This window comes from Crocodylus siamensis, chromosome 2, assembly GCF_052110815.1.
Source record: "Crocodylus siamensis isolate JL-2025a chromosome 2, ASM5211081v1, whole genome shotgun sequence".
NCBI classification, from domain to species: domain Eukaryota; kingdom Metazoa; phylum Chordata; order Crocodylia; family Crocodylidae; genus Crocodylus; species Crocodylus siamensis.
In genome coordinates this window covers 234,876,824-234,898,874 of record NC_143396.1, presented here as the reverse complement: position 1 = coordinate 234,898,874, position 22,051 = coordinate 234,876,824, and the positions used below count along the sequence as shown (strand labels likewise).

At 42.4% G+C, this 22,051-nt stretch overlaps 1 protein-coding gene across 1 annotated transcript in view; it reads right to left on the bottom strand.

Moving 5' to 3' along the window:
- Nucleotides 1-6,187: 6,187 nt before the first annotated feature.
- The window catches only part of LOC149871918 (uncharacterized), a 101,493-nt gene continuing 85,629 nt past the window's right edge, over nt 6,188-22,051 (bottom strand). Inside the window, exons 4-5 of the mRNA XM_090034649.1 lie at nt 8,026-8,122; nt 6,188-7,327 (exon numbers count right to left, since the gene is read on the bottom strand). Of these exons, the coding sequence (XP_089890775.1) occupies nt 7,293-7,327; nt 8,026-8,122 (132 nt within the window). The 3' untranslated portion in view covers nt 6,188-7,292. The remainder of the gene's footprint in view (nt 7,328-8,025; nt 8,123-22,051) is intronic.

Below are 22,051 nucleotides of genomic sequence, written 5' to 3'. Positions count from 1 at the left end.
ATGGTTACCCTAACACTGGGAGTCTTAGGATAGCAAAGAGATGGACTTCATTAGGAAGCTTTTAAGTATTAAGTGGGACCAAGGGCAAGAATTTTTGCCTCCAGGCTTATAACACAGTTAAGGCTTGGAAACAATTCAGAGAATTCCAACTGTTCCTTGCAATCTGCAAGAGTTGGTTTATGCCCAGTAACTCCATGTGAAATGTTTAAATGAAAGACCACTTTGGGTGGTCTTCTTTCTAACAACTGCTCTTAGATAGCTACTCAGTGAATTCCTTTAAAGGGGGAGAGAGGGGAGTTACTTATAGCCCTACAGGACTCCTGTTCCTGGCCAGCAAAAGTGTATGACAGTGAAGCAATTCCACATGGCTGAAACCAAAATGAACAGAAACGGGAGGTAATATTTATGCCCTTGTCAGTAAAATAGTTTTGTCAGTTTCCTTAATGACATATTTGGAATTCTTCCTGCTCATGAATAGTGTGTTTCATTGCAAAATTAGTATTTCTTGTCCTGAGAGTTTCAATGCAGTTCCAGTTCAAAAGTCCCTATTTTTATCACTCAGCTGTAAACAATGTGTTTCCATTTCACTCAGGGATCAATGAAGGAATGACCTCAGCAGTGTAGGTGAGACTAAAATTTGAGGCTGACCTACTCCATATGTCAGGCAGTCAAGTGGGGGAGGGAAGGAGGGACTGGAGAAAGTTCCCTGTGTGAGAGCCACCCTACTGCAGGGTCCATGCATTGTGTGGGGTGACCTGTCATGAGGGCATCCCACACAAGGCACAAAACATTTGTCTGTTAGATAGGCCCCATGTAAATAGCAGTTTGGGGCAATTGCTCCTCCTGTACCCATACGCTACATATGTTTTTGCTCCTGCAACCACATGTGTTTGTGTAGAGACTCTCAGAGGGTCTCACACAGCACTGATCCCAAGTGGTGAAAGAGTGGCACTTCCCCAGTGGTGGCGACTGTCAAGGGTGCTTTCAGTGGTACAATGGCAGTGTCAGTGATGAGACAATGCATATTTTATGTGTCATTTGGTATATTTGTGAATATTTTAAAGTGTCTAATATTTAAAAGACCTGATATTTTATGTTAATTAATATTGAGAGTATTGATAGTCAAGGTAATTAATAACTAAGGGGCAAACATTTTGTAAGGTTGGACATTTCGGGATTGTTGTTTGGGAAATGTTGGACAATTGGGGCATTTCCTGTTTGATGTCATAATAGTTATAGAGTTCAAAGAGGAGTTGGATAAGGATCCATTATTTTATTAATTTATTTACATTTTAATAAACCAGTCCCTTGGTTTAAGTTGCTTGTGAGTGGGGAGGTTGTCCCTTTAGGACCTCAGTAGTATATGTTTTCCCAAGTTTCTGAGTGACCTTGAGCCAAAGCCCCCCTGTATTGGAACCCTTGTATTGCCCTCAAGGCCCTGCAGAAGGGTTACATCCATTTGCCAAAAAAGACTTTTAGGGCCCGATGCTCTTCCACCCATTTGGCCTGCAAGTAGATCTAGATGGCTACATACAATTTTATTCCATTTGAATCCCTGAAAGTTCTATTAATGCATCTACTTTTGTTAACAATCCTCTTACCCATACAACTGAGTCATAAAACAGGAACAAGTAAGAGACCCTAGCTTTTTATTAACGGTTTTTCAGGGACTTAAGCAGAGTGGTATAGAATTACACTTAGTTGGTACATGCTTAATATGTGGAATAGACTCTAGCTTCTAATGTCTAAGAGAATGTTACATTTTGGACAGCTTCAAACATTTTATCATCTTTAATTTGCCTTTGGGGCACAAGGCATGCTTGCCAGATTGATGGCGTTTGGAAGACAAACAATCCGAAAACTAAGTTTTCCTTCATTCCTCTGTTTCACAGTAGTGCAGACATATGTGGCAAACAAAACTTGTGTAACAGAGTGGAGTATAAACTCTTATATATTTAAAAAATACTGGATCAAACGTCTACTTCTTTACACTCATGTAAAGTGGGATTGCGTGGGTTTAAACTACTAATAAACCTGGCCGGAAAGTATAAAAAATATATTTTAAAGAGGGATTGAAGCCATCCATCAACTTCAAGCAAAAATATCTCTTACCAGGAAATATAATAGGCTGAGGAAAAGAATAGCATGGTAGTCTTTTCATCTTCCTTAAACTTTCCTCCTCTTTGGAACCTGAATCAAGCCTTCAGTTCTCCAGTTCATTTGTTCCTGAAACTCAACAGATTTCTTGTGGAGCGATCTCAGGGAATTACTCTAAGTAAAAATAGAGCTATGCTGCAATGAACCTATTTTCTAGAAACTGAAATAGTTAGCAACAGTTCTATCACGTATCAGTGTGTTTTCAATAACAATCCTGGCAAAATGGAGAATTCTTTTTCCCATCATGGAAATTCTGCTTTAAGAAATGAGAGTCTGGTTCACTTCATATAAATGCATTCTGGGTCCACTGCTATCAGAACTAATTTGACTCTCTCTACTGACTTTATATAAGAGCTGCCATGCCAGGAGAGATCAATGAGTTAGCTAGTTCAGCAGTCCCTCCCTAAAAGAGAGCTAATTCCTCTATCAATCTCATCTGGCCCCAGGTCCACAGATCTGGCCCATAGGCCTCCCCTTCCCCCACAGGCCAGATCCTGTGCCTACAGCATTCACTCCAGGAGGTCTGGGATTGCACATCACATGGCTATGGCTGGATGAGAATGTAAGCCACATGTAGTGCCTGGTCTACCTGGTCCAGGGTGAATGTGATATGCATAGGGCCCTGAGAAAATCATGGATTTCTTGTAAAAAAAACTGCAGCACGTGCTCAGGTAAAGTATCATTTTTCACAGAGTATTCATGGAGCTACCACTGATCTTGGCAAATGGGTCCCGGTAGTTCCGTGAATATTCCATGAAAAATTATACTTTACCTGTGCACATGCCACACGTGCAGAGGGCACAAAGCGGTGGGGGAAAATATTATTTGGGGGGTGGCTCAATCCCACTTGATCCCCAGCTCTCCCTCCCACGGGGCTGTTGTGGGACCAGACTGCACTGTGGCTATAAGCCGTAGTGGACGAGCAGCTGCATGCCAAGCACCACCAGGTGCTGCAGAACAGAGGTGCCATGGTGCTGCTGCTGTCATCAGTCTCCATGAAAAATTTAGGGGCTAAACCCCGTTAGCCTTGGCCTTCTGCTGATTATGGCAGGCAGATACATACCACCCCACCTCACCCTGACAGTCCCTAAGCCCTGGCCCTCCAAACCCCCTTTCCCCTCTGCTCCCTATACACTTACCTTCATCCAGCTGCCTGGCTCCATCCTGGCCATGCCCCCAGCAGCTGCTTGCGGGCTGGAACACTGCCAGCCTGCAAAGGGAAACCTGCAATTTCATGTGGTTTTCTGGCACAGGCTTGTGACATTTACAAAATCGCAGTGTGGTGCTAATTTCATGGTATTAATGCAGTCTGCAAAAGCACAATTTTCACAGGGCCCTGCATGTGCAGCACAGGTCCTGGACTAGCTGAAGCAGGCATTGTGTGTGGTACAATCCCAGACTGACCCTGTGCAAGGCCAGCACTAGGGGTGGATGATGTGGCTCTGCAGGCCAGATCTGGCCCATGGGCCCTATCTTTGATATCCCTGCTTCATCACAAAAATTTTGTTCACTTCATTGTCTCTCATAACTGTTAGAAACACAGGAAAGTAACAGAGAAGAGAGGGTGAACAAAGTGTACACCAATATTTTCTTTAGTGTGCTAAAATGTCTCCTTGATTTGTTAAACTTAGCATAAAAATAGGAAAAGTCTGTAGGTGAGCTAGTTCACATGGGAATATTTAGTGAAAGCACAACAGAATGTGTTTATGAAGCCAGGTCACACATTGTTAGCATTTGTAAAACATCTTTAAAATGTTACGCTTTCTGGTCCTCTCTTATCTTGCTTCGTCATTTGTTTTGAGGCTTTCTTGGCACCCTGTCTGACTTAGATGAAGCTAAGCTCAGAGTCTACTGCAGGCCAACTACCTAAATCAATTTAGAACAGCTAATAGAGAAGGACTACGTGTTCTTTGGTGAGTACGCTGAACAACTACTACTCTGCCGACCTCATTTAACAAGCCGCTCCTTGGAAAATTTGAAAACGCAGACCATCGAATCAAAAGACCATGCACGACACTCTGGATTTAAAAAAAAATGTTGACTTTCGGGAAATGCCTAAGCAAAGAGTAAAACTGTTATCAAGTTCAAGGCATAAATTGGATATTGGAAAAAATGTGTCCTGTTAATCATAGCCTCATTGTACTACAGGGTTACAGATGGAAGATTCAGAGCAAACAAATGTGTTTGCCCTCCCCCCGAAAGAAGAATTGAATTTTCAAATAAGAAATTACAGTATATTAAAGGTTCTTCCTTTTAAAATGTGGGTATGTGCCCTCAGGAGTTTTTTTGAACAAATTTCATGGGTTGAAACGTGATCAAATGACCAAAACTAAATACATGCTATTGCTCCAAGGTGACAGGTGTACATTCAAATGCAAAATAAACAAGGGACATTATCATTCAGTGCCATAACTGGCACTGGGCAACCAGGTCAGCCACCCTGGGAACCACCTCAGGGTGGGAGGAAGGGGAGAGGAAAGAAACTGCGGCTCCTGCAGCCATGTGATCAAGATCACACGGCGTGGTAGGAATCAGAAGCTATCCTTTGTGTGGCAGTAGCATCAGGCACCCTGCTGTATGCATACACGTCTGTTATCATTGACATCTGAAGTGCCAGTATTGGCAATGAAATAAGGTTGGCACAAGTACCTGGGAAAATCAGGACCGAGAAAGGAAAATATGGGTGCTCCAGCCATATGGAACTGGGGTTACAACTTCTGTACAGAACATGAGCCAGAACTAAGATCTTTCCTTTAGAAGCTATTAGCCTTGACCCCTCTGGCCCTCCTTCCAAAGACACGTACTGATCTGGAGAGATATATAAAGGAACTAGCCAATTGTCCATCCATCAAGAATGATGGGGGGGGGCGGGAACAGGGATGGAGCACCTCCACCCTCCAACCTGTGCTGCCACTGCTTCCCAGGAAGAATTTTTTCACCGGGGGGTAGTAAAGCACTGGAATGGGTTACCCAGAGCGGTGATGGAAGCTTCATCTTTGGGGGTTTTCAAGACCTGGCTAGACAAGTCTTGACTGAGATGATCTAGTTGGGGCTGGTCCTGCTTTGAGCGGGGGTTGGACTAGATGGTCTCCAACCCTAACTTTCTATGATTCTATGAATACCCTCTCCCTTTCTCTTAAGACTACTTCTGATAGCTTCTGATAGCTAGCAGGGGAGCACAGACTGTCTCCTTTTCCTGAAAAGTGAGCTGTCTTCAGCCTTCCATCACCACATTTTTGATTTTCAGAGGAAAAGTTTCTGGAGCCTGGCTTATTGCTCCTGCGAGCTGCTGTGCCACAAGGAAAGGAAACCACACAGCTTTTTTTCAATATGTAACTTAATACCATGAATGTGGAAAAGGGAGAGTGAGAACAGCAGTGTAATATTTTTTCTGTGAGTGAGTAGATTGTCCTAGCAATAGTTTATGTAAAATATGTCCAGATCACCCTGGCCGCCAGGTCACGCAGAAGCAAAATTCAGGTCCTGACTCCAGATTTTGTAACATTTCCATTCAATATCATACCCTTCACCTATGATTATGCATGCGTAAGGAATCCCCAGTATCTCTATATATACTGAAGTGAAATAAGTCTTGGCATAGCACATTCAACACAGATGAATCACGACACTCTCAACAGTTAAACCATGCAAGGGGAATTTTCTTGTTTACTTAGCATGAGTCGGTCCTAATGAACAGAAAAATATCAGTTGTGACAATTCACTATCCCTTTTTTGTTATATTTATACTAAGGTTTTCTGAGTTCATTCTGTCTCCGCAGCGGTATTTTAGCCCGCAAGTAAAGGGTTTTAATTGCAGCTGTAAGGATACACACCCAGGAAGTTCATGTCACGTCGCAGTACGAATCAGTCAAACATTCAGTAAAGAAAAACAAAATGCCCCTAAACAACATTGGAAACAAAAAGCCTGATGCATCTCAGCATGTAACCAGTTTTATATTGATTTTAATGGCATTATGTTGACATCAATTGTAAAGTGCAGCATGCAGTAGCAAAGCAGGTTCCAAACTAGCGCAGTTGCACACTGCTACTGAAAATATATATGGAAAATAAGAGTGGATAATATCCATATCACTGCTGACTTGGAAGAATTTAATTGTAACCATCTTATCCCAAAAAATATTAAAAAGTAATTCACATAAAAAATGCCGTAGCTTTTAATGTGGGAAGTAACAGACCACATCTCAACAGTCTACTTCTTTATACCGGTCGCCTGAGTCGCATGTAGTTTTTAGAAATTTGATATATTATTTTAACACAACTGTAAATATAACTTACAGTTGTGTTTTTTTATCAGCCCTGGGCTAAACTCACAGATTCTGTAAATCGGCTCAGTTCCACTTGTTTCACTGAAGCTAAGATGATTTACACCAGATGAAGACCTGATTTAAAATGTTTAATAACATCGTAATTGCAAGGGCTCAAATTTTCATCAGCATTGCACTGTGAAGCACAATAGAAACCCACCAGCTGCAGAACACAGGGAGGAATTTGACCCCTTCCTGTCACTAACTTTATTTAGTCCCTGACCCAAGGAAGCACTTACACACATACTTAACTTTAAACATACGTTAAATATCCATCAAAGTCACTAAGAACTTGAACACAGGCTCAAGTACTACCTTGAATAAGTATGATTACCTGAATTAAAAGAATGGCAAAGATCTGAGGAAAGATTTCTTGGACTTTTTACATTATGTGGGGTTGCAGATGTGGTGGCAAAGAATTTGCCTGTGAGATGCAGGCTGTATCCTCAATTGGCTCATCCCTTTGGCTTCAAATATAGCATGTAAGACACGACTATTTAAAAATAATGAGAACAGCCAAACCTATCATATACCCACCTGCTCAATACATTTCACTGTTGAATAGTAATAGAGTGGAGAACTTCTCTAGGCATTCTCCCTTTACAGACTGACTTTTCAACTAATATTATCCTACCTTTCATACAAGTATTTTGCTAAAAATGAATAAATATTCCTAAAAGGGTCTGGTCGTGCAACAGTGGGAGCAAAACTGTCTCTAGGGAGAGTACAGACAGCAACAGTGCAGGCTTCCTCCATTTGGAAGGAAATGTTCCTCATCTCTGATCAAATGGGACTTCCTCTCTGGGATGTTCATAGCTCAGCAAGGATTTTGTCATCAGCCTTTCCTGAGACAGACAATAAGAGAATGCCAATTAGTTCCAGTTGAAATTGCAGAATTAGAACTAGATGGCAGCTATTGGTTTATTAACTCTAACCCTATAGAAGAATTTTTAAAGTGATCAGGCAGCAATAAATTGGGGTTTAACTGCTTTGTCTAAAAAATACCACACAACAAAGGAGCAAAAATATATGCCGCTGCTTGCTGTGAATGACAGGCAACCCTCTGAACATTGCGGTTCTCTCACTGTATCAGCCCCCTCCAAATTCACCAATCATTTCCGATCCAGCACAACAGCTGCGATATCGTATATAGCTGCCTTAATTCACCACAGAGATGGACATTTAGGGATAAGTAATGAGCACCCTCAGGGACATATTGCTAAATAAACTTAAATAATTCCACTAGGTTTTCTTTTTATCATCTCAGTGCTGATGATTTACAGATTCACAGGAAGCCTTCTATCAGCCAAAGCATGACTGCACAATCAAAGCATCCCCATATTTCAGGGAAATGTGTAGGCCAATTGTTTGCTGGAAAAAACTACAGATGTAATCAGGGAATGCTCAGAAAGCTTCTTTTTTTTTTTTTTTTCAGACAGACATTCCTCATCTACCGGAATTTGTGTCCTTATATGTAGAAACACAAGCTGCGGCTTCCTGTGACACACATTGGAAGCACATACATGCTGTTCCTTTAACTCACCAAATTTTACAGACTGCTGCCTGCTCTTTGATGGAAAGAATGTCATTGCACATATTACGCACTGCTCCCAATTTGAGCTCTGAACAGAAATTCCCACCTGAAAAAGAATACAACTTTTAAATATGCTGCAGTAGAAATACCACCAAGGATGCATGCTGGTGAGGGGGAGGCTTTTCCAGTGAGAGATGGTAGACAACAGCTCTCTCAGGACAGTTTCTAATCTTTATACTTTGTTCAATCTTACAACCTTTTACTTTGGAGCTACAAGAGCTCAAAATATTTATATGTCTTCTTGATCCCTTGCACTTCCACAATTCATATACGCAGCCCAGTGCCCATGTATTCTGATTCTGGAGTAAGACATGGGAAATACTGGAAATCTAAGCACAGAAGAAAAGTAATGACAGATTTATTTACTATGTTGTTTACTCTTGGGGAGTGGGGGACAGGGAATAGAAAACTGCATAGGAAACAGCAATCAAACAGTTATTAGCACATATAAAAACAACAGAAGAATCTGTGCCATGTTCTAAGTTATATATTGTTTTCATCATCATGGTAAGAAATGGATATTCATAGTCTCTGAGCATTTTCTAAGGTAGTTGGGGTTCTTTCTACGACTTCCCTTTCTCCAGCCTTCAGTTCTGCTCTTTCATGACCTTTTCCCCCTCTTCTCTTTCCTAAATACAATGCCTAAACATTTAATAAAGTATGTTTACCTCCCAATAAAATGGTATACACAGACCTTGAAACACTGGGGCAAATCTTCAGTGAATGGAAACTGAGCTACTTTGATTACTATCAGCCACTTGGTTAATGCTTTTGATTAAACTACAGCTTTGGGAGGAACTCCGTTAATTTTCTTAAGATTGCTTATACTAAGCAATGGGAAGCATGAGAGCAAAACTAAAGTTATTAGTAAACACATTTAAAGTGGGCTTGTCCATTCTGATTAAGAGATATTGGAAAATCGATTGAAAAAACAAATGCTGAATCATATATGAAGTTTGAACAAATTCTACAAGAATATTGTCAAACAGTTGCTTTTGCAAATCTATTGTAACTTAAAAACAACCATAAAATATTAGGAAATGAATGTTTTTCAGATAAGTTACTGAATGAAGGGGAAAAGGAAGGAAATGGTCAATGACAATGCCTTTGAAACAAAGATTATGAAGCCACAAATAGGTGCATCAAGCTTAGATCTTTGATTCTTAATAATATATACCATATGCAAGGAAGAAAAGATTTGCAATGCTCTCAGAAAGTACTGAAACATTTAGCTACTCTTGCTACAGCTATGAAATCTGCCCATGATGCATCTGCTGCTCGTTTCATAAGTGAAAAAATCTCTAGGGTGAAGGGTGCATTCAGTTTCCGCCATAATTTTACACAGAAATGGAACAGCTGCTGTAAACGGGCACCTAATGTTACAATCATCACTGCTTGACACTTCAGCGCTGAGAAAATATAATAAACCAAGGGAAAGTGCTTGTGCAACATAGTTGAGTTTCACTGACATGTCTACAACTCAGTTGCATAGAAACACAATTCTTAAAATATATGCATATTACCATAGACATAAGCACTGTGATATAAGCTGAAAATCAGCTAAAGGGCAAAGCCTCAACAGCGAAACTATGGATGATCCCTGAAGAGACAGTGCAGTAAATTTGTAAAATAAATGATTCATTGCAATGTTTTATTCAACTCAGATTCCAATCTGTGATTTCTTATGGTCATGGTTTGTCTCTGTTGAATGTTTTGGACAACGGGTCAGATCTTCAGCCTATCCACTAGTGATTTTCCAATTAAAGAAGTTAACTGGACATTTTCGTTAGCTGCCCAAGAAAAGTGGTGAGCAGGATCTTTTTATTTCCCTCCCCCCGCCGCCAGTGCCTGCCTGCCTGAGCCGTGCGGGGACCTGGTGCTTCCCCCCATGGCTGTGGTGCCTCCCGGGACCACCCGAGTTGGGTGTCTGCAGGCGGGTGCCACCTGGGGGGTGAGGATACAGCTGCCACAGAAGGAAGCACCAGCCCCCCCCTTCCCCTGCCTGCAGCCCAGGGACTGCTCTACCCACCGGCAGCTCCCCCTCCCCTCCCTGCTGGAGAGGCAGATAAGTCAGCAGGGTGTGTGTACAACACGGTAGTTTAATCAGCCCTAAATTGAAGCGGTAGTTTTTAAAACCCACCACTTCAATTTAGGTCCCCCGTTTCCACACACAGCCCAAGTCCCTGGAACTGCCTTTTGGGTGAGCCAGACTGCCTGGGCATGGGTGAAGCCTCCCCAAGAGGGTGCAATCTATGAACTATGCCTTGTAGTTCGTAGTGTTTTAAATTGTATTCAGTATTTTCTTTGCCTTTTTTTCTGTAGTAAATTTGTTCTCTGTGTTTACACTGCTTGCAAGGAGGGGATTTTGTTTACGCAGGACACCTTAGTGATTTATGTAGTGTTTCCCAGGTGCTCTGGGTTGGGGCTTGAGCCAAGATAAAATATATTTAGACCCCAAAATTGAACCTGGCCCTTGTTGCTGCCAACTAGTGCCTAGCAGAAGGGTTACACATATATATGTATGTATGTATATAGATGGGGGGGTGTAAATAAAATTAGGACAGAACTAATCTTACCTTTTATATTGCATAGCTCCCAATTTGGGGTATGAAAAAAACAAAAATACAAATAATGAAACAAACCAAGCAAACACAATTTAGCCTTTTAAACACAATAAATAAATCTTCTGGATCAGATTTGTTAATTTATATATTTCAGCAATAGCACATTATTTTGAATCAATCAGATTGTTACTGGCAGTCAGGTTCTGCTGTGTAGCTTTCACCTAATTCCATATCTTGTCTTTGTTTCTGTTTGCATATTTTTAAGTCAGCTTGCACAAGGGACTTTTCAGGGTTTAAGACTGCCTGCCAGCACACTGATTGGATCTTCGAGCTCTCTTCTGCAAACTTTGTGTTTACTGGACAGTTAAGTCACATTTATACCAAGAACAACTAGGTTTTGTCCTTATGAATCCTTGTCACCTTCTCCTGCCGTTTTCCCTGTAACAGTGAGGGACGTAGCAATAACCTGGCAGGATAAAACTTTTATTAAAGAGAGGTGTGACTGGGTGCCCACTAGTTTGTTTGGTTATTTGAACGAAAGAGCCAAAAGGAATAAAAAAGATCACATGCCACCCAGGCAAAGGCATGGCATGTAGTATTTATGCACCTCCTAGAGGGGATGGACGTGTCCCAGATTCTCAGATGCAATCCTGCCCTGTTTATTATGTTTGGAAATTTGTTCAAGTTCTCCAGGTTTTTTCGTCCATCTCCAGGTTCTTTTTTTCCATGAGTAGGTGCACGCGGCATGTTGGAAGAACTGTTTGAGATGGAAGAAAGAACCCAGAGAACTTAAATGAATTTACCACAGTTTTTGTGCAGACGTGAAAGGTTGACAGTCCATTGTGGTCAGGAAGATAATTGAAGGGCTGACACATAGCAGCTTTCAAGCTGAAAGTGAAGAACAAAATTTTTGTGGAGCATAAAGCACAAGGAGGGGAGATAACGTATGACTGATCTAAAATGCACCAAAACCAATGGGAGATTCATACATATCGCAAACTTAGTCAGATTGTACTGGGAGTACAAATGACCAAATATTTAACTAAAGAATTATTCATGCTCATGGAAGCTCATCCACAAATATACACATGCAGGTGCAAACAGCCTGATCTCCTGAAAATGTCCATCTTTCTCTTTGCATATTAACGAAAGCAGTTTGTAATCTAAAACACCAAAAGGCTGATGTAAATCCAGGGTTCAAATGTGTGGGAAGGTGGAGATGTTGCAGTAATACATCCACCTTCTCTCTAAGCATTCTTCTTGTGCCCATACTTAAAGCTTTCATTGTCAAAACACTGAATAGCAGTTATGGTTACAAAGAAAATCTTGAGATATGAACTGAATGCAGTCAGTTAAATGATGTCTGTCTGAGTTTGCAGCAAACCTAAAACAATAGTTCGGAGAACAATGAACTTTCCCATTCAGCTGTACAGAATGTTAATTCAGGTGCCCAGTGATTATACTTTCATATCAACATTGTTAGGTAAGACAGGAGCTTCTTTCATGTGATAAAAATCTGAGCAATTAATCCTAAGTGACTTTGAGTGCCACTAGTGGGTGCCGCATGGCAAAAAGCCCAGCAGGACATCTCAGCACTGGACAGGGGGAGCCATGCCAAGAAAGCTTTGAAAAAGTATTCATGGTCATGAATTGGATATCTGTAATCATCTTCTGTGAGTGGCCTTTTATTGTCACCTCTCAAATGAGTCATTAACATGTGGAGTTTGGAAGTGTAATACTACCTGTCCCCTCATGAACTGCAGTCCAAAAAGGACAATTGTAATAAAATGGGAAAATCCCACAACTGTCATTAGAAATTTTTTTTCCTAAATCTTATTTTCTTTTATCCTTTAATCAGATTTAAGTCAACTAAGAAGGCTTCAAATAAAGCCTCACCCAGGAAGCCATTTGCAGTGTACAGGAGTTTTATTAGTCCCTTGAAATATGAAACTATGGAAGATATTCTTGAATGTATAGGCGATGGGAGAAAAATGATTTGTGGGGGCTGAGCATGTGCGTTCCCCGCCCCACCCCACCCAGCAGGTAACTCTGTGAGAGAACGGGCAGAGAGGAGGAGAGAGGGGGAAGAGCCATGGTCGGGGCAGATTGAGGTCCCCACAGTAAGCAAGTGGGGTAAGGGCAGGGGCTGAGGTGAATGGAGCCCCAGCCGGGCTGGGTGGTGGGACAATCGGAGCCCAGGCGGCTTCGTCCACGGGTGCAGGGGGGCTTCCATCACTGTGCATACCCCAGTGGAGGCCCAGGGGGCACATGCTCCTCCCAACTAAGCATGGAGCGGAGGCAGTTGCTGCTGCACATTGTGCTTTGCACCCTGCTGCCCCAGGAGTGGCACGATGCCTTGTGTGTCCCACCTTCAGGCGGGCAGGAGGCACAGAACAGCCCAGCAGTGGCAGGCATGTGGCATTGCACCATGCCCAGGGCAGCTGCAGTGGGTGCAGAGCCCAGCGTGAAACAGCAGCCACCTCCACCCCATGCACAAATCAGGGAGGCACGTGCCCCCCAGGCCTCCACCAGGGTGGCCATAATTTGGAATGGACTTCCAAGGGAAGTGGTGCTCTCCCCTACCTTGAGGGTCTTTAAGAGAAGGCTGGATAGGCATCTGGCTGGGGTCATCTGACCCCAGCACTCTTTCCTGCCCAGGGCGGGGGCTCAGACTCAATGATCTGTTGAGGTCCCGTATGACCTTAGCATCTATGAATCTGTGAATCTAGGGTGTGCGCAGTGGCAGGAGCCTCCTGGGCTCTGATTGTCCCACCACCCAGCCTGGCCAAGGTCCCATTCACCCCTGCCCCTGCCTCAATCTGCCCCCTGCCCCTCCCCAGCCCCTTCTCCTTCACAGAATTGACTGGTACTTGCCTGCCATGCTGGGCAGCCAATGATCCACACATGAGCTGCAATGCTGGGTGGATGTGTGCCCCTTTCCACCCCTGCTACAGCCACCTGGAGCACTAAAGCATGGCACAGTATGGATGGTTACTGCACTGTGCACGTGGCACATGAGTAAATTTTGCTATACCCAGGGAGCGCATCATTATAGCAACATAGCTGGCGATCATGTGTAGACACACATGATGTCTACGTCACCATAGCATGCCATATGGTGATGTAGCATGTTGCTATGTTGCCACATGGCAACATGTAGATGTGCCCCATTTGAAGTACTGCAAAAGAAGTTTACCCATTACTACCAAATAATACAGTGAGAGTATACTATGATTATAATACAGGGCTCCTGACAGTAAGTAGACAGCTAACCCTCTGATGTTTATCATGGGCAGGGGGAAAGCCGTACTGGATAACATGGAAACATGTTCTAGGAGTTCATGGAGATGCTCTGCGTCCAGCTTATTTCCCATGGATAGCTAAAGATAGCTCAAGTAGCTAAAGAATCCCAAACAAATTCCATCTTTCACTTGAAGCTTAGCACAACAGTACTTAATACCCAGGAAACATATTGGTGCTGCTTGGCTGTCTAAGTACCTTATTATCTCTTTGAACACTCTACAGAGCTATACTCTAAAAATAACATGGTCCATGTATTGCAAGTTTTCAGATAACTCAAGAGAGTTGTACCTTGTTGCTCAAAGCCGGGGGTAAGTTTAGCTAGAGGATTTTTTAAACCTGGGAGCTGCCTTAAGCACTGAGAAATGAGGCAGAGCTCAAGTGGAAGAGGAACTTCTGATGCTTCCCCAGAGGCTTCTGTGAGAGGATGAGAGGGAAAAGATCTTCCAAAGGTAGAGATGATGACATTAAACAAAAAGCCCTTTCACAGCCAAGCTCCCTTCTCATCACAGACTGAGCCCAGCATCCTATGTCTGTCTAGCCTAGACTGACCCAGTCTTCAGAGCTTGCTCTTTTTATTGGTGCAGGATGCAAATTACCTGCAAATGAGCCTAGTCATTTCCTTCATGGCTCAGTTCCCTGGCAATTGCTGTAGTAGATCCTCTGCTCAGCAGTTAACTCTTCCCTAACTCCTCACTGCATGCCATCTACATACTAGTCGCACTCAATACACTGCACCACAATGCACTAGACATGAGATTAAGGTAGAGCTGTGACTTAGATGTAGTCCTCAGTATTTATGAATTTCAAATGCATTTGATACAGCAAAGATTCTTTGAACTGGGTCAGGTTTGCCCTTGCTGTGGATTGCGGAAAAGTTTTGGGTTTTTTTAATAGATATACGGGCAAGGCTAATGGAGGCTTCTAGGATGCAAAATGGACAGTAGGATTAAAAAAAAGTGAGGTATTCGAAGACATAGGTCCATGCGGGCCATCTGTTCTAAATTCACTGTGTGGCTGGCTTTCCGGTAGCAGCCTGGCTCACTGGCTTGAGCCGGAAGGCTCAGAGTGACTGGTGGGGGCATTTCCCTTCCCCACCAATCAGGAAAGGGAAAGAGAAAGGCTTGTCCCACCTCAACCTAGGGGCGAGGTGAAGAGAAGGACCTGAGAGGGAACTAACCCCTCAGGTTTTCCTATTGGTCCGCTCCCAAGCCAGGGGTGGAGCCTTCTAAAGGAATAAACAGGCAGCATGCCCAGCACATGGGCAGTGTCGATGAGGGGCAACAAAGAAGGGCTTGAGAAGAGCTGGTTGATCGGACCAGAGGGTGAAGCAGTTGCCCCAGAAGCGTCCTGAAAACACCAACATCTGAACAGGGAGCAGCAGGCAGCTGCGTCCCTGCCCTGCCGTGGAGGGAGCCCCAGAGATGGTGCCCAGGTTAATGCATGGAGGATCCAGGAGTGGACGGGACCTCAGCAGCTGCATGAGGTAGCTTAGGTCTCCAACCATGCGTGTGGCAGAAGCTGAGCCTCATCTGGTGCAGGCACCAGAGCACAAGGGCTGGAGCGCCCAGTGCATAGGTCAGTGCATGGAGGGTTCAGGAACTGATGAGACTGTGGCAGCTGCACAAGGCAGCGCAGGTCTCCAGCCCTGCATGAGACAGGAGCTGAGCCCCATTCGGTGCACAGAGCAGTGCATGGGGGCCGACAGAGCTGAAAGGGACCGTAGTGACTGCACAGGGCAGCACGGGTCTCCAACCCTGCATGAGGCAGGAGCAGGGCCATCAGTGTATGGAGCAGTGCACAGGGCCATAGTGTAGATGGGACCATGGCTCTGCATGAGGTGGCGCAAGTCTCCAACCCTGCATGAGGCAAGAGCAGGGCTATTGGTGCACAGAGTGGTGCACAGGGCCATAGTGCAGACAGGATGCTAAGGGCTGCCCTAGGCAGCTTGGGTTTCCACCCCCACCTGCGTGGGGCAAGCACCCCTTCAGTACACAGGGTGATGTACGGGGTGGGCTGGCAGGCCTGGAGATCAGCACAAGGTGGCTTGAGCCTTCCCGCAGAAAGAGGGGATGCCTTGCCACTCCAACACGCTGCAGATGAGTCCAACCCCTTCAAGCCCAGAGGAGTCATGAGTCACCTGGGAAGGGGATACCCACAGGGGAGGAGGGCCCCTCCATGCTACAGGAGGTTGAGGGGAAGCCTTTGACAGGAGGGGGAAATTCACCCTGGGGTGTAAAAAGTGACCCAGGGCTTCTGCTTGTCAGGGGGGTTGCCAGGTTAAGGGCCCCACCAGCTGAGTAACCTAAGCGAAGGTAAGGGTGTCCTATGATGTGACGGGGTCCCTGCTTGGTATGTCATTTCTTTGCTGGGCACAGCTGCTGTGCCACTGTTGCATTCTGTTCTTCCATGCTGCTGGGATTTCTGTTGTAAGCCTGCGCCTTTATTATTGTATTAGAAAAGGAGTATAAGTTGCCCTGTGTTGGTATTTATTGCATTGATTATTTTATGCGACTGTGTTCTATTTGATGTATAACCTTATTGTATATGATCATATACTGTCCTATCATTTTCAGGTATTCCTGTCATTGGTTTGTTATGGTTATTTTTAAGTATGTATGTTTTATTTGATGTAACCTTATTGCATATGTGTAATTATTGACTCTTCACTGCCTGTTATCCTTGCTATTGGTCTATTGAGTAACTTCTGTTTTACCCTTGAGTGCCCCCGTTCCCCTGTGGCCTGGAGGGCCCTAACTCAAAGGACACCAGGAATCAGGCCTATTCTTGAGTTTCAGGGTTAATTACAGCTTTTATTTGGGTAAATTCATATCTGTAAATACCCTGTGTATACATGTAGAAATAGATATATATTATGAGATATTGATCTATATTATGAAAGTTTGGGATTATAAGTTGTATATTATTTTGTAATATTAAACCTGTACATAGCTAAGAAGCACTGTGACTGCTGGTCTGCTCTGCTCTGTAAGGAAAGAGGTGAGCTGGGCAGCCATGTTCCCCACAACATACACACTCCCACTAACATCCCTTCCATCTGAAGAGGGGGTACCTCCTGCGTACCACCCAGGTTACAACTGTTGTTTTTTGGTTGTCTCTTTTGGGGGTTTGGTTTTGTGTTTTAAACCATGGGAAAATGCCATTTTCCCCAGTCGGGAGGATCAAAGGGGAATAGAATGAGGGGATGATTCATAAGGCTGTTTATTAGAAAAGGGATTTCTAAATATGTTTGCATCCTTACCTGTGGGACAGACTCTCATTTGCTTTTGCCAAAGGATGTCATGCCTTTAGGCACTGCATATTCTTAACATTCACCAGAATAGAGCTTGACCTTCTGGATTGCTTACGCTTTGGTTTCAGCTCATTGTTTTGCTGCAACTATCTGCAATACAGGAGGGAAATGTGCTTTGTTTTTGTATCTGGTGACATACAGTTTTGCTAGAGCACACCACAAGTTTAAGCTTCGACAAACAATAGCTGCTAGGAGTGAACACATCACACAAATGTGGCCTGGTTGTTCCTTGTGATATTAGGCAAGCTAGTACATGCTACCTTGGCAATGTCCCTGCAAATGTTGCATTACTGTCTTATTTTGTCATTACAGATATACATGCACAGATTCCCTTTTGCAGTCAGTAAGTCTTGATCCAGATCTTCCACCTGTGCAAGTCGTCAACATACCTCACTGGCTTGAGCATCAAACACCTATTACAAGTGTCCACGCACACGAAAATCAGCTTAAAAAGCAGGCAGAGCCATGCAGGGTAAGACCCCTGTTCCATGTGCAAATGAAAAGGAAATTTAGGGGAAACATGAACATCTTGATAAACCAATATGTTTTATGCATTTTTTCATGTTTTTTTCCTGTTTCCTTTCAACACAGTTTTTAATTCTTTCCAATCTTTTTGGTGTCCTTAATCTCTTTTTCTGTATTTTCTTCTCTAATTCCTTTTTCAAGTCCTTCTCTTTTCCAGTACCCTGTTACCAATCAAAATTCTTACAGGATCAGAAGTTTAAATGACAAGACCATGTCTCTTGCCTAATGCCCCTGCATCAAACTGGGAAACCCCCCTGCTCCCCAAACTTCTACTCTTATCATCTTTAACTTCACTTTACAGTTGTGTTATACCGCAAGACCATGCCTATGCCACCTCCATTCCCAGCCCAGGACCACAGCACTAACCTCTTGCTCCAGCTCCTTACATACCAAAGCCTGGCAATTAAGCAACTCATGTCCTAGAGCAGTCCTGGCAGCATGATCTGTCCCTGAAGGCTCAAAACCCAGAAGAAAAATGTAGGAACCCAATGTATGCTACGTAAAAGAACACCTGTAGAAAAAGAACCCAGCTGTATGATTTGTGGGACCTGCATCATGTTTTGTGAATGCTTATTCAGTCTTATGATTTGTGGTACCTGTCTTCCAAATATTAAATTCTCACTGAATATGGTCATTTAATCCTCAATTTCTGGTTAAATGAAAAGAGAAAAGCAAATTAAATGTCCACTTGATTTTTAAGTCTATCCTTACTATTTATATTCAGGATTGTTTCAAGAACATAAACTGTTAGGAGCGGGGGCAATTTTCATTCTCTCCAGTTGCAGATGAGGATTAATAATTATGCAGGTGGGGATGTACGATTACAAACCAAAGTCTGCTCTTCATTAAACGGGTAAATATTTGGAATAGCTCCACTGAACTCATTAATAGTATTTCTTAGTTTTCATGGTTGGTTGCAAAATTGGTCAGTGCTTCGTTGCACTGTTATATTGTATATGCCACACACAGTTTACAAATCATTCTGATATTCTGCTAAATTGTCACAGTATAAATACATTAAAATAAAAGTGCCCCACCATGTTTCACGAACTGAGGTAAAGACTAGTCTCATTTGCAATCAGAAAACAAAGGCAACAGAAAAACTATCAATCAGCAAGCAGCTGAAAAGCATTAACCAGCATGTTCTTTAAGGGTAAAAGTATGAGGAGTCCTAATAGTCACTGGAGTGAATGTTTACAGCCTTCAATGTCTGACAGAGATTAATGAAGCCATTCTGTTATACAAGACATGAAGGCAGCTTCTGTAGGCTGCACAGAGACTTACAGTGCTGGTCCCCTTAATATGTTCATGCAGAATGGAAAGAATCATTTTGTGTAGGTGGCAACTGTAATAGAAATTGCAACTTTAGTAGAGATTATATTGCAGTCAGTTTCTGCCAATCCTGTCACTCTTTGGGGTGAACACTACTGTAAGATCACAACACTCATCGGTCCTACAGGAAGTTAAACAGCAAATTCCCATATCCTGTGCTCAATCCTTGCTCCTAAAAAGTTTATGTATCAAACATAAATAAGTTTTAGTACATAAGAGAAACACTTCGTCATATAGGTAAAACTTCAACTGTAATTATTGCCCATTGATACATTAATGGAAGGTGCTACTCCCATAGCTTGCTCTACCTTGGCTATTTTCTGCCATGATTTATCAGCTCTGAATTCATCTCTCTGCAAACATTTTAGGATTGTTTCCAGACAGAATTATGAGCTGGGAAAGAAATGTTATATTTTTGCATATCCTCATAATGAAATGGAGAATTTATCCAGCAATTAGGGTTCATGATATTCAATATTACCCTTTAAAATGGTAATTTCCTGTGTAAAAATAAACCACTGAACTCTTTTGCATCCCTATAGATTCAAAACAGATTTCCGCCTGAGATGGCTGTTTAAACTGTAGCTATAACCATTCAGAGCAAACATACAGGATGGCAAGAGACCTGTACTCCTTTATACCTGATCTATGTAAAAAATAAATGATAAATGAAATACAGAAGCTTTTAGTTTTCCCAATTGTGTCATAGTATATGTTTTTATACAAAGAGCGTTATGTTGCTAAGTTATTTCCCATTCACAAAAACAACAGTTAAGGAGCATTATAATTCAATTTAAATGGAAAAGGTTGGAAACTCTCAGTTAAGATTTTTTATTGATTCTTAACAATCTGATAGTTGAAAATTGGTTCTTAAAATTAAACCTTAAACCTTGCCTTTAGAAAAAATGGCCGCTGATTTCACTCCCATTTTTTATACAACTTGGGCTTCATTTTCAGTGTCATAGAGTTTCCACTAAAATGGGTTGGTATCGTAGATCATGGGCATCACAGCCCAGGTATTTAAAGGTGAGCATGAAAAAAAGGAAGCACCCAAATGTGGTGGTTGCTCTTCAAAATTTGGTTTCAAATTCAAAAAGCTATAGAGCAAAAAGAAAAAAAAACTGTACAAATACATGCAGTCAAGACCATGGGAAGAAGTAACACTGCTGTTTGGACTTTGAATGGAGCTGCAAGATGAGGATACAGAGGTGAAAGCAGCAGAGAGAGACCTAACATTGAACTTCTGATTGTCCCAGAGGCACAGAAAGGGAAGAGATCATTAGATCTAGCAGAATTTTCCAACTCTCAGAAGCTGCCACTGAAATTTTATTTTTTCCTAGGCAAACATCTCCTGCAAACCCCCTGAAGTTCATAATAACCTTGTTGAACATTATGAAGTGTATTACCATTGTGCCTAGAATGGGAAAGAGCTCAGCAGTGTGCAAATACTGGGAGAAGCAATCTTTGCCTAGAAGAGTTTACAATCAAAATAGATAAGGCAGACAAAGAGGTGAAGTGATTTGGTGCAAGTCACACAACAAATGAAAGGCAGAGCTGGAAATGCAATCTATATTCCCTGGGCCTTATCCAGAGCCTTATTCATTACACCATACTGCCTTTGACAAACATCAACAAGAGGGTAAGGTAGATATGCACCTTTATAAACTACCTAAACAAGATATATATATAGAGAGAGAATACAAGCTTTCATGAACCCAAGTTAATTCCATCCGATGCTGTGAAAGGACATGCACAAGACCATGCTCTGCTATCCTATAGCTCACCAAAAGACAGGGAGACTTCTTGTGCTCAAAAGGGCTTTGTTGCAACAACTAGCATGCAACCACTCATGCACACATGTGCGCACACACGCACACACAAAGATGGCTGACAACTTCCTGTTGCTGTCATCATGTCAGCTCTCATCACGTCAGCTTGCAGGAAGAGTCAACTCCTACTACTACACATGTTGTCAGCAGCAGTTAATATTAACAGTGGAGATACCTGGCCTCCATGTAATCAAATGGAGGGACAGTTTATGATAAGAGCTAAATTGATTGCTATTTTAAACACATCTGCTAATCTTGAGCAACATTTAGCATTCAGAACATATCACCTATCATGAGTTGAGGAGTCTCCATCAAGCGTCATCATTTGCCAGCAGTAATCATAGTACCTAATGTAATTTTCTGTTCTTCATATAAGGGCATTCTGTTGGCCCTTACAAAGAGTGAAGAAGAAATTACAAATTAGAAAATAATTAAATATCACAGCTGCTTCTGTGTGATAAATGTTGACGCTTGTTGGCAATTTAGAAACAAGCAATGGTAATAAATTAGCTGCTGTTTCCATTCTGTTCAGTTCCGTGTTGCTTTCGTTTTTCACTGTTTTACAAACAGTGTTTGAAGATTTTCTAGCATTAAATTCAATCAGCAAATTCAAAATAAGTCAGCAAATTGTTCTGTTCTCTTTTCTCTATGTAAATAAACTTGAACTTGAATCACGGCAACTTTTCACCTTGCCTGGTCTTCAAATAAATCATTGTCAGTTGCTCTGACCCGTTCCAAGCACACAGTTTGCCTCTGTAACCAGACCCCAACAATACCCCTGCTCTTCATTTGGCACTCAAATTTGCATTTGTCCCATACTAATCTGTCATTTTATCCTCTCTCCACCTTTGTAAATTATTTACAACAGTAATGGTGACTCCGGAAGCAGAAGCCATACAAAATGCGATCCATGTTAAAGAAACAGATCGTTCTAGGCTGCCTCAGCAACTCTTTCTTTAAGTTTCAGTTGGAATCTTTATTCTACACTTGAAAATATTTTTTATTCTACTGGTAGAGCACTATGCATGATAAAAAAAAATAATATTTGAGTGTTATTAGTGGCCAGTTTGAGAAAAACTGCAATGTCCTTTACTGATGCCAATAGTATAGGA